Genomic DNA, 13037 nt, shown 5'->3' with positions numbered 1-13037 from the left:
ACATTGTATTTGTGAACGGTTGTGCAAGTAATAGATAATGGCAGGGGCGTGTTTGGCGCCATATTAAATACCTTACCGGTGCCCATCTGAGGATACCACTTTGCGCAAGCATTTGCCTTGGATGAGGGCATGTTTCAACGTTAAAATAAAGAAAATTGCATTTTTAGTCGGTTTTGCGGTCTATAATTCCTTAAAGAACATTCATCATAATGGCGTTGTACTGACAAAAGTTGCAAACTTCATGAATGCCAACATTGTTTCATAATAAAGATGAAAAAGCCGGTGCATTATTCTAGAACTATATTAAAGAATATTCAATATTCGATTCAATTCCATTCGGTTGTGGCACTATTCGATTCGTATATTTAACTGGCTTTCAAAAAGTGATACTGGCACACTAATAGATCTTTAGCTAAATGCTAGTTAGAGATCTACGCTCATTATCATAAGAAAATAGACGATACTGTATGTGCTAAAAAAAAAAGAGAAACAAGGTCAACTCTTCCACACGTGTGAAACACAACGGCCATTTACAAGGGCCCAGGTACACGTGCGCCTCAGGCACAGACAGAAAGGCTTGCTTGACATCAGCTCATTTGACAATATCTTCGGAGTTCTCCCCAGGCCGTTTTTAACGTGGGAACCTTCGAATGTGTAATAAAACTACCTGTAAAATATGTAGTGCGTTAATAACACGAAGCGAAATCGAAATAAGAAAGCGAAAATCGGCTCGGTATCATCGAGTGCATCGGCTCGAATTAAGTATACGGCACTGCCCCAGTATACATATACCGTGGAAGCGTCAGCGATGGTCATGCCGCCGCAGATGAGCAAGATTGTGCCCCAATTCACGTGGTTGGACACCTCGTCCCAGTTGATGATGCCCTGCTCGCTTTGTCCCAACACGTTGCTCTCCCTGGGGATCACGAACAGCATGGTCATCACCACCACCATGGGCACCGACGACTTGATCATCCTGCGCACCAAGAAATTCAGGGGCTTCCATCGCACCTAGTTTCTGGCAAATCGATTCCGTAAAATCTGCAAAGATGGAGGAAGTGTCATGAAAGAAAAAAAATGCCATCCACCCAAGTGTAGCAAGAAGCTACAAAGAAAATCCATACGAGATTATCAGAAAGAAGGCCTAGCAGTTGGAGAAAAAAAAAAAAACTTTGTCCTGGTCCGGCCATCGAACCCAAGACCAACGACTTTCCGGTTCGGTAGCTCTACCATGTGAACAGGATGCTAGCCGATTGCAGGGCCAGGCGAACTCGAAGTGTAGGAACAGTGGGTATGGCAAATTATTTCTGCGGAATTCGGCATGGTGACGATAAATACATAAAGGTGACTGAGTCCAGACACAAGACCACGACTTAAAAGAAAATGATAACAAAAGTACAGAAATACGTTTACCTCAAAAGTGTGGACAAGGAATGGAGGAAAAGGTCAGGATAGTTGGCAGCCAAGTACAGGGTAAGTGGAAGTAGAAGTATACAACTCGGAGTCATAAAGAAAGGGAGCGAAATGGAGACGGTAAATTTGACGCAAAGGATAGAACGATAAGTTCCATGAAGATTTACAAGCACGGCAAAATATATATCGGGAAGGGGAAACTCTACGGTAACACAAGGGGCAGTAGCTGGCTATCTGAGGCCCGAGCTGGTTGCCTGAGGTCAAAAAATATACCGCAGCAAATTTTTGCAACAGGATGAGGCATGTTTGCTGCCGCAAAAATCCGGAGAGGACTCGGCACACTGTGATTTATTGCCAAGATGTTCACCCAGCAAAGACCGTTGCGGGAAGGTGCATCTTCCAGAAGCACTTGGATTCAGAGACTGCGAACATTAATTGGTCTGCAGTCGAAATAAGCAAATTACGATTAGTGCAATAGCGAAAAAAATCGAATATATATAGTCGGGGTTGTTACAGGCACGGGCGACTTAACAATATAGATATAGATATTTTAATGCGTATTAATAACAAAAAGCAGAGACAGGTGAAATGCTAGTCTATATTTGCTGTAAACACGATTTTGCACGATTTTGCCTGAATATATGGCTGCGCGCGTTCAAAATAAAAAAAAAAGAAAGATTTTGCGTTCACCGCTGCACTGTTCTCGCTTAAATTTTGCAGAACGATCGCATTTTGTCGTCGACTTCGTTTAGTATAACACTTGGCACAATTATTTGCCTGTTATTTAAGACAAAGATGAGAAACTAATTTTGCCTACGGGAAAAATGGCGTCTGAAAAGCCGGCCCTGGCACAGACTTGCGCCGCCGCCTGCCGGCAGCAGCAGGAAGGAGCTGCTGCCGCATAAGCGCCCTATTTCAATATGTCGTTTCGTCTAAGAAGCAGCTCCTTCCTGCTGCTGTCGGCAGGCGGCGACGCAATTCTGTGCCAGAGCCGGCTTTTCAGACGCCATTTTCTTGAATAACAGACGACTAACCGTGTCATGTGTTATACTAAACGAAGTCGAAAACAAAATGCGATCGTTCTGCAAAACTTGAGCAAGAGCAGTGCAGTGCTGAGGGCAAAATCATTTTTTGAACGCGCGCAGCCAAATATTCAGGACACCCGCCGTGGTTGCTCAGTGGCTATGGTTTTGGGCTGCTGAGCCCGAGGTCGCGGGATCGAATCCCGGCCACGGCGGCCGCATTTCGACGGGGGCGAAATGCGAAAACACCCGTGTACTTAGGTTTAGGTGCACGTTAAAGAACCCCAGGTGGTCGAAATTTCCGGAGTCCTCCACTACGGCGTGCCTCATAATGAGAAAGTGGTTTTGGCACGTAAAACCCCATAATTTAAATATTCAGGATCCTGTACAAAAAAAGTTTCACCGGGGGTTACTCTCTCTGGCGCCTCGACCTAGACTCTGACCAACGACATAACGGATACCTGCCGCTACCCGTCAGTGAGCTCGTTGCCTGACTATCGCGCGTAACAAGGGAAGCCTATTTATTACCTATGGCAGAGGGGACCTTTCCTCTGCAAGTTTTACTTATTGTTCGCAGCAATAAACATTGTTAGAGCTGACGCCGCTGGTTGCCTTATTCGTCCGAATCCAACGTAGCTGTGACTACGCACACTGCGATTTGGGAAGTACTGCTGAAAGACTGTGTGGATCGATCCGGAGCTTGCCTTCAGCCCTAGCCTTACACCAGAGCGTAACCGCCACCTTCTATCACTTTCAGTGCATCGCCCTTAAATCGAAACCGGCCATATTTCTTTCAGGAAACTAATTCGACAACTTATATGAACTACATTTTTGCCTCGAGTGTCTCCCTAAAGGGTCATTAAAGCGCAGCACAACTTTTTTTCCCACTGCTGTAGTATTTACTCAATGCTATCTGCATTCATCTGCCGGAAACCTAACTGTTCATAACTGGCACCGAGAACGACTGTCAAATGTTTCCACTTTTGAGTATCGCGCCCAAGACAACCCGGGTACGTCAGCGTGACGTCACTGATTTCAAAGTATTTGGCCCTGTTTGGACCGCTGTTGTATGCACACAAACTATTGTGAAGATATTCGAATCTGAGTCTACGGCTCTTTTAGAATGCCCTGTACATTTACCTCAAAGAAAATCTAGGAATTCCTAGAGGACATTGATAAAATGAAGGGCATCTCGCGTAGCTGTTGCGGAAATTTCAGAAGTGCAATTTACCGATACTATAGAGGTCACGTGATCTAGCTCACGCTAAGGGGAGGCGAGCACACATCTCCTCAAGCCTGGCGGCTGTGCATGGCTACGCATGGCTGGCCGCGCGGCTGAGCGCATAGGCGTCCCGTGCGTTGTATGATCGAGGTAATCTGCGGCGTGTGGAATAAAAATTTTCAAATAATTGTAAGGACAATTAACGACTACTATCTGTACTGCTAAATTACATTTCTATAGACATTCCGAGCTATTTGCAATTAAATTCCACTTAGGCTTAATTGCTTATATATCTATGAGTAGTATTTGTGTAGGATCGATGCAATCGGGGCCAAGTTGCAAGGCTGTTAATTGTCTATTTCTCCTTACAGCCTTTAATATCAGCTCTTCAGAAGAGTGCGTCTAGTAGTTAGCGGATGTGGCGCAAGCCAGACTATTTCCTCCGGGATTTTCAGTGCGTCCCCGGCGCCGCCTGAAATCGTAGGCCATGCCGAGTAGCCGCGCTGATTCACTTAACGGAGGAAAAATAAAGATAAAAGAAAACAGGGAAAAAGAAAAGGTTCGAAGTGTCGCATCAGCAATCCTTCAACAAGTTATGTCTTTAACATGGCGATCATGATGCGTTTCAGCACTGGTAACCGCTTCCGGGGCGTGGAGCGCACAAAAGCATAGCCTACGAGATTCGATTTTGTCGCTCCATGAAAGCGCCGTCGTGGCATGCATTTGGACACCACCGATAACGCGTGGGCCGTTGCTTCGCGAGAAACCACGTACTTGTGGTGGGCAAAGGCGTCGCTCCAGCCGGGGATGAAGTGCGGCTTCTGAGTGAAGGTGAGCAGGATCATCAGCGTCAAAAGAAACGTGACCACCGACTCGGAAAATCTGTCGAGAAAAAAGAAAAGAGCGAAGTATAAGTGAGGAAACGCCGTTAGAACTACTCTCTCTCTCTCTCTCTCTCTCTCTCTCTCTCTCTGTAGAATCAACCCACTCTTAATCTGGTCCCATACAGGTTCCACTGAAGTGTAATGTCTCACTTACGAAGTGGCACTTCTGCGGAACGAATATCTTTGAGTGTCGGCTCTTCCTAAGGCCATGCTCCTGGCCGCTGCATACTACATATAACTCTTGATGCCGTTTCACATAATTTTGACTAAGAAAGTGGAACATCCTAAACTCGTTCCACACATTTCCCTCACCGAAGCAGAACATATCTGCAAGGAATGTTCTTACTCATAGAAGCTTACGCGGAACGGCTCGAGATTGCGTGTATGTTGTCCACGCCATTTATACTCTTCAACAGCAGTGGCGTACACGAGCAATCGCCTGCTATTGCTGTTTCTTCTAAAAATTTTCCGCGTTTCTCCGTTTAAGAACTCAGTTAAGAACTTCATGTATAGGCGCTGTCCAAGTGAAACTAAAGAGCCGGGTACTTCCGGATACTTCTCGGATTACTTCACTGCGGTGACGAAAGAACTTGCGAAATATGATAGTGAGCCCAGACGGCGATGACCAGTCATTGTTTGTGAGCACTTTTTTCAAGGTGAATAGCCTGAACCCAAGGCTTCAAACACAACAGTGGCGTTTGGTAGTTTTCCTTTTTCGTTATTTATGTGAACAAGTGGACATTACGTGGACCACATTTCGTTCCAATGTGTTCCATTTGCTTGTTGTTTTTTTCCTAAATCTTTTTCTGCCATCCTGTTCGCACATTTTCGCACTGCCGCGGTCTACTTAACACAGCAGTAATCCGTCAAAATCTTGACAGCCGCGAGTTTAGAATCACCGAAGTTCCAGCGCAAATAATGCCCTAAATGAATCGGCATGTTTGGAACGCATCAATGGATTTGTGTTTGTTAAGATTGAGTTATTTGCCCGGAACAAGTGTACCTCAGGTGGTCCGCATTTTGTTCTAGATGAATAGTTCATTTTCTTTTTTTGTTCTTTCGTTTCACCGAAAGCTTTTGCGATCCTGTTTGCTCATTTTCTTGCGATTGCGGCCGTCTTAACGGAGGAGCAACACATCGTAATTTTGACAGTCAGTCGTTTCAATTCAATGCAGTTTCAGTGCGTATCAGGCCCTGAAAACAGTTACTGCATAGCTTGCCTGCTAGTCTTGCCCCGCCTGTAGCGACGTAATGAAGAAGAAGAAGAAAAAGAAAAAGAACAAGAAGAAGAGAAAGAAGAAGAAGAAGAAGAAGAAGGAAAAGAGAAAGAAGAAGAGGAAGAAGAAGAGAAAGAAGAAGAAGAGAAAGAAGAAGAACAAGAAGAGAAAGAAGAAGAAGAAGAAGTAGTAGAAGAAGAAGAGCAAGTTGTTGTTGGTGGTTCTCGTCGTCATCATCATCATCATTATCATCATTGTTACCGCACGAAAATGCACCGCCATTCGGAAGGAAGATCAATCGTTTCAACTTACGTGATGTGGCCGAGTTCGTCGCAGCGCTTGGCCACTTCCCTCATGACTGCCTCCTCCGTGTCTGGGTTGGAGGTCCGCGACCCTTCGTCCCTAAAATAAAACGCGCGTCAGGTTGTTTGATACTTCTGCGACGGGTCATATAACCGTTCTGTAACAGAATCGACGAGCCCACTTTCGCACTTTGTCTTGGGCTCCGTGTTACAGAGAAAAAAAAAAATAAGGAAGGGACGACACAACCCAAAGCATACCAAAGCGCTAACGGCCAAGTCTTTGTGTTATTCGTGGCCAATAGCATATGTTACACATGCTGATGAACGTGTGATAACCGAACTTTTGCGAGCATTCCAAGTCAACGAAGGTTTTCGTGAAGGCTTGAAGCAACGCGGTTGTACAACGCAATTTAGAAACGTGCCAATTACTGGGAAACAGAAGACTCAACAGGAAAGAAATTCTGGAAGCGTTCCGCGTCTAGAAGTTTGACCCTGACAAAGGTGTGAGCACGCCGTCCTTGTTACAAGCAGGGAGCTTATACCTTCATAGACAGGCACTACGCGCACTACAGGCACTACAAGGTGTAGTAGAGTGCGGCAACTACTGGCCGTTAAAGATGTAGTGTTAGTCTGTTAAGGACAACGTTTTACTGAAATAAATAAAGTCAACTGTAAGTCCAGTGCCTTACTAGGGTGTCCCAACTATGACACACCGAGATTTAAAAATATGGAAATGGCACATAGCTGGACAGAAATAAGGTAATATTATTTGCCGTCGCATGGAGGTACTCAGATTAAGTGGTTGCATTGCGCGTAATACATTATTAGTCTTAAATAGTCAATCGACTTTTCAAGTATTATGATTAGGTGAAAAGTGTCAATCAGCAGATTGTAGAGCAACATGAAAATCTCCCGACACAGCTTTTTGTTGCTCAGTACGCTCTACATAAAGGTGCTCTTCCAAGCGTGAAAGAAGCCCGCGAATACACGCAAATGTACTTCTAGCGGGCAGTCGCGCGGCGGTTTTACGACCTAAGCTACTAACTAGCGCCGTCTATTGCGTTGCCCAGCTTCCTTCATTTGATGCGTTAGCATTATTAAAATATTATAGGCACTTCCCGGGGGTTATCTGTGTGTATATGCATGCATGCTTGTTTGTATCTATGTATGTTTGTATCTAACCGTTTTCCCACCTACTGGCTAGTCCGTGCTTGAATGGTTAGCGCATCGGGCTGCTGTGATCGGGTAAAAGGTTTGGAAATTAACCACTGGGTCAACTTGAATCTCCGAGTGTGTGCGAATGTGCACATACTGAGTGTGTGCGCACACATACCCTGAGTGTGTGCGAATGTGTCACTGTATATGGGCGCTGGGTAGGCATTGCTGTTCTAAAAAAAAAAAAAAAAGAAAAACTTTCTGACGCAGTTCTGGAGCACAGGGTTTGTGCCACTCGCTCCGTGCTGGTCTTTAATGAAACTACTCGATGCTAACTTCGGTATGTGCCAGTAGGGTTTTCAATGAACGCCTTTGACGCAACTTGGGCAGCTAGGTATGCACCACTGTGCCGCTCTAGGACGACAAGAAATGTAACTTATATTTCTCCGACGCTCAGCAGAATCGAACCCACGTCACAAGGGTTCCTCAAGCACAGAAACCCTACGCTTTAGCCGGCTGTGCCACAAATGCACTCGGCAAGTGTTTCTTTTCAATGAGCGCCTTTCACGCCAACGCTTTAGCGAGCTGCGCCATTAATGCACCGGGTTCGTGCCGCACTTCAATGAACGTCTCGCCAACTCGGATCACTGAGTACATGACACTGAGTGTGCGGCAAGCGAGGGAACAATTCTCAGCGTTTATTGGCGCCGCGCTTCTCGTCTCGGAGGCCGTGCGCAGATTTCTCGGCAGTGCTACCAGATGGCGCAGCGTGTCCAGAAGGAAGCGCGAGAGAGGCGTCCCGCTGCAGTACACGACTCGTACATAACTCTTCTAGACGGTTGCGATACGTTGTGTCGCCGTATTGATCCAATGCTAAACGTATTACCGTCGACAGACACCGTCAGCTGGGTTCCGCCGCATTTTTGTTTCTTTCGCTTTCTTTTCTAATCTGTAGCTCTTTTTAAGGTAGACGGGCAAATAAAGTTGGTCTAATTAGATTTCTTGAATCACGTGGGAGCCAGTAATACCCTGTTATAACGAAATGATTAGGCATGTTACAAACTGAACAGCACATACATTTGTTACATTATTAATGCGATAGACTAGTTGATTAGGAGCTATGGTGTTGGACAGCTAAGCACGAGGTCGCGGGATCGAATCCCGGCCACGGCGGCCACCTTTCGGTGTGGGCGAAATGCGAAAACACCCGTGTACTTAAATTTAGGTGCACGTTAAAGGACCCCAGTGGTCCAAATTTCCGGAGTCCCCGACTACGGCGTGCTTCATAATCGGATCGTGGTTTCGGCACGTAAAACCCCATAATTTTTAATAATGCGAAAGCGTTATATGCCCCATGAAGTGGAAAATCCGGCATCCGTTGCTATTATCCGATGGTACCAGAACCCAGGTGATGACGTCACGTTCCCGGCGCTTGACCTACTGCGGCTCGCACTGGAAATTCCGCAGGTAACAGCCGCGGTGTCGGACGGACGCCGTGGCCCCCACGGCAAAAAACCCGACCTCAGCCACTCCCAAAATTGAATTAAGGCAGAAAGAAAGTGAATTCAGTGGAATTACAGTGGATTAAAACGAATTAAGGTGGATTATGGTGGAGCATTAATTTAAGGTAATAACTTGGACAAGGCATGATGCTTTCGCATTCAAATCACGTAAGGCTACTTAAGTGACTGTCAATTTTTTTCGTTATTTACATCAAGCAGGTGGAATTCGGGTCGGCCACCTTTCGTTTTACATAACTAATTCACCTGCTTTTTTTTTGATGTTCCACTTAAAACTTTCCTCATCCCGTCTGCCCATTATTATGCTATTGCAGTCTACTTAGGACGGTCGGAATATTGAGAGTCAGTATAGTTTCAAATTAATGTTGTTTCAGGGAGAATCATGCTCTGATGAATATTTTACCACGCTCTAGGAACAGAGACAGTGCCAGAGGCTCCTTTTTTAGGGTGTAATGGTTCAGCTTATATTTATCTTCATTTTGGAAACTTATATTGTGTGGAGCAGAAAGGGGTAGTTGCACTTTGCCTGAGCATATAGACCTATAAAGGAAAAAAAAAACCGATGCTGTCGTGGTGTCGTATGCATGGGAATGCCGTATTGGAATCTTTCTCAGATAGCCATGCCACCGGGAGTACGTGTCCGGCAAGGCAGAGTGTTGTCTGTCACAGTGGTTCGTTTTTTAAAAAAGGTTACGTATAAAATGCAGATTTTCCTTGATTATTATGGATTTTTTTTATTATACTTTAAGCGCTCGTGTTGCGTTATGCAAGTTATATCAGTTGTGTACCGTACCAGTAGGCGTTTTCAAGTTTTTTCTACCAGTTTCTATTGCGACTGTTTATTGTGAAGGTGTTGTGTTTTGTACGTCACGTTGAGGTTGTGTTTTAACCATCGTGGTGGTTTCTTTGGATACGGCGTTGTGCTTTCGAGTGCAATGTCGCGCATTCGACTACCGGCAATCAATCAATCAATCAATCAATCAATCAATCAATCAATCAATCAATCAATCAATCAATCAATCAATCAATCAATCAATCAATCAATCAATCAAACCCGCCGTGGTTGCTCAGTGGCTATGGTGTTGGGCTGCTGAGCACGAGGTCGCGGGATCGAATCCCGGCCACGGCGGCCGCATTTCGATGGGGGCGAAATGCGAAAACACCCGTGTGCTTAGATTTAGGTGCACGTTAAAGAACCCCAGGTGGTCAAAATTTCCGGAGTCCTCCACTACGGCGTGCCTCATAATCAGAAAGTGGTTTTGGCACGTAAAACCCCAAATATTATTATTATTATCAATCAATCAATCAATTGCAAAGAAACGAAACTGACATTGCGTCGTATAGCAGCCTCCGCATGTACATCCACGAGAAGAGCAGCAGGACCAGCATAATGGGAACGTTGTAGGCCATCCAAGACACAAACGAGGGTTCCTTGGCTGTGGGAAAGCGGCTGCACGAGGGCAAGCGGGAAAACAAATAGATTGGTTATAGATTGGTTTCGAAGGAATCCGCACTCGTGTATGCGACGCTCACAATCAGAAAAAAAAAATAACTAAAGCACAGTGCAATTCTTATGCTGTCGGCTGTCGGGGACGAATTGACCTCTTCTCCACTGGTTATTTTCAGGTCAGACATCTTTTAATAAGAAGCTTGTGCAGGAAAAAAAAACAAAAACAATGAAACTGCATTGGGGACAAAGCTAGCAGCACAGAACACATTTCAATAGCCCTGAATTACGTTTTATATGTTTCCAGCACAGGGCGTCTCGAATAAAATTGGCCTAGCTGGAAAGATTAATGTTAATGTCAGTAACAATGGCGGCTGAGAATAGGAGGACGCAACTGAATGCATGCACGTTGTCGGCTGCTAATTGACAAGTCACAACACTTTTTTTTTACATTCTAGAGTAGCACATTTGGTCGAGAATCATTACTCAGCTTCAATAGTCATTTAGAAAAAAATGAGAAAGATTCCAAAAACCTTCCAGAGAAATGTCGATTTGGCACTTCTGAACTTTTCTTATCTTCGCGTAATAAGGAACATACTTGATAAATGTCAGAGAGGAAAGGGTATAATATCCGTGATGACTTGCTTGCCCGCTGCGATCGCAGTCGTCTCGAGAGTTTCACGCGTGAAACGATGTCGCTTTTAAAGACCCGGTTCCGTATTCACAAAACGTTCCTACGCTAAAAGCGTTCGTGCCGGCCAATAGTGATGTAGGACATATTAGCGAAGGCGATCAGCCAGCGAAAAACAGCCCTCACGAACGAAAAGCTTTGCGAATTTGGCTCCAGGTTTGCAGGGCGTACGCTCTGGCAGCGTCTAAGCCGCAATATTGTTCTAGAACCAGCACGGTGTAAAGTTGAATTTTATGCGGATTCACTTATCTCCACCAGCACAGAAGAATATGTTGCGGGACTACAAAATGGCATACGGTGACGTCACGCGAATAATTCCTAACGTCGTCGAGGAAGCGATAAGGCAGAGACATAGGTGTTCGCTGCGGTATTCGCTGCGGTGTTCGCTGCACTAAAGCAACGGACAAGGCGGTTTCATCGTAGGAATGAACAAAGGTGACAATACAATGCAAGGCATTGCAATTGACCTGACAGGCAAAGCAAATCACTAAACCAGGAATCATACCAGCCTCGTCACTTTCTCAGAGGCAGCTTAATAATTCAATGGCATTCTTTCGTGCATGCTCCATTTGAAAAACGAGCAATCGCCTTTCGTTCGTGTGAACGACTGGGGCTTGTAGCTCGAAGCCAACTTCAATTTCCATATTCGAATACATGTAGAAGGAAGAAACGCTTTTATGAATCAAACTCTGCGCGAATTTGAATGAAATGTGTTGAGTTTGTGAGAAAAAATTAAATGATAGCATCGCTATGAAGAACAATTTTGATTTAGGATCTCCAATGAAAAAAAATGTTTTATATTCGTAAGTAAAAAACAAAATTAAGCACTAAGTTTACAAATTCGTGACTGCGCATCAAAGACAGATATCGTAGTACTACAAAATGCATCTGTTAGAGCATATCAAGAGGACAAATTTCACATATAAATTTCAGCTTACGCGAAGGTGATGCAATGTTTCCGCATGTTTTGCTGAAGCCCTACTCACAAATTAATGGCATACTTCAGAGCGGTGTATGTTGTATCAATTTTGTCCTCTTAAGATTGATTATTAGGTGCAATTAACGCAATTGTTATATCATTATTCATTATCGAGTTGTAAAATTGGCACTTGAATTTCCTGAAAATTTGGAATCCTCAAGAATTTAAACACAATGGCGGTCTACGTAAAATATCTGCTTCCTACGGTGGGCTGATTTTAATAATTTCTTCTCTTAAATGCCGCAAACTTCGTCATCGTCACTGAAAGAAATTCAGCCGTAGCCGTACAGAAACGTCCTTTATGCGCTCCAATTGTTTCGTACGTTTTCAATACGATTCCTACGGATAAATTAAAGCGGCATTCGCACGTGATTCCTAAAGGTTCCCTAAGAATTATAACATACGGAGTGCATACTAGAGTGCATACTAGAGTGCAAAGAGGAACGTTTCACTATAGGGCGACGTTTCTGAGCCAATCGGGAAGGCCGTGAGCTGCCTCGTGAGCCAACCGGAGCTGACAAGATGGCAAACTCGACAACGTGGTGGAATTTGACAATATTCAGAATGCCATTTGTCGCACTCTGAACTCGAAACTATGCGTGGGTCGTTCTCGAAGCTTGCACCGACCACACCTCAATGAATGGTGTAATCTTTCAGTGCGAAGTGAACACGGTTTACGGCGTACATACACCGTAAGCTGCGCACGTAACGCGATTCCGCGGGATCGCCACGAGACGAGCTTTCGAGGTCACCAGAAGACGAAAAAAAAAAAGAACAGAAATAGCGGGAAGGAACTGCTTTTGCCGGTGTTCATCATATACGTCACGGTGCTCGAATGTTGCCACGTTCTAGTGAAGGCGAAGAATCAAACACTGCCAAGAGCGTGAGTTAAGAATTCGACTCTTTTCTAGGTGAACGGCTCTGTTGAGAAGAATGAGAAATGCTCGCAGCCTAACGACAGCTGCGAGCGCGGTCGTCGGTCATCGAAAAGCTGATCTCGGGAAGTCGATCCAGTCCGCGATTCATAGACGCATCGCAGTACATTAGGAAATCATCTCGCGCGCCGGCTTAAACATTCGAGAATGTACAACAGCATTCGCGTCACATCTGAATAGGCAAGGCTCTTTCGCGACGGAATGTGCGGATTGTTCACAATGAGTTCATTGTGAACAATGCTTCAGCGTG

At 44.9% G+C, this 13037-nt stretch overlaps 1 protein-coding gene across 1 annotated transcript in view; it reads right to left on the bottom strand.

Moving 5' to 3' along the window:
- Positions 1–13037, bottom strand: part of LOC142574601 (Na(+)/citrate cotransporter-like) — a 39870-nt gene that overhangs the window by 14446 nt on the left and 12387 nt on the right. The window contains exons 6-9 of the mRNA XM_075683646.1: positions 10066–10185; positions 6071–6160; positions 4432–4539; positions 793–976 (exon numbers count right to left, since the gene is read on the bottom strand). Of these exons, the coding sequence (XP_075539761.1) occupies positions 793–976; positions 4432–4539; positions 6071–6160; positions 10066–10185 (502 nt within the window). The remainder of the gene's footprint in view (positions 1–792; positions 977–4431; positions 4540–6070; positions 6161–10065; positions 10186–13037) is intronic.

The sequence above is a fragment of the Dermacentor variabilis genome, chromosome 3, assembly GCF_050947875.1.
Source record: "Dermacentor variabilis isolate Ectoservices chromosome 3, ASM5094787v1, whole genome shotgun sequence".
Lineage (NCBI taxonomy): Eukaryota > Metazoa > Arthropoda > Arachnida > Ixodida > Ixodidae > Dermacentor > Dermacentor variabilis.
Note: the sequence above shows the minus strand (reverse complement) of the source record. Positions and strands in the feature narration are given on the sequence as shown.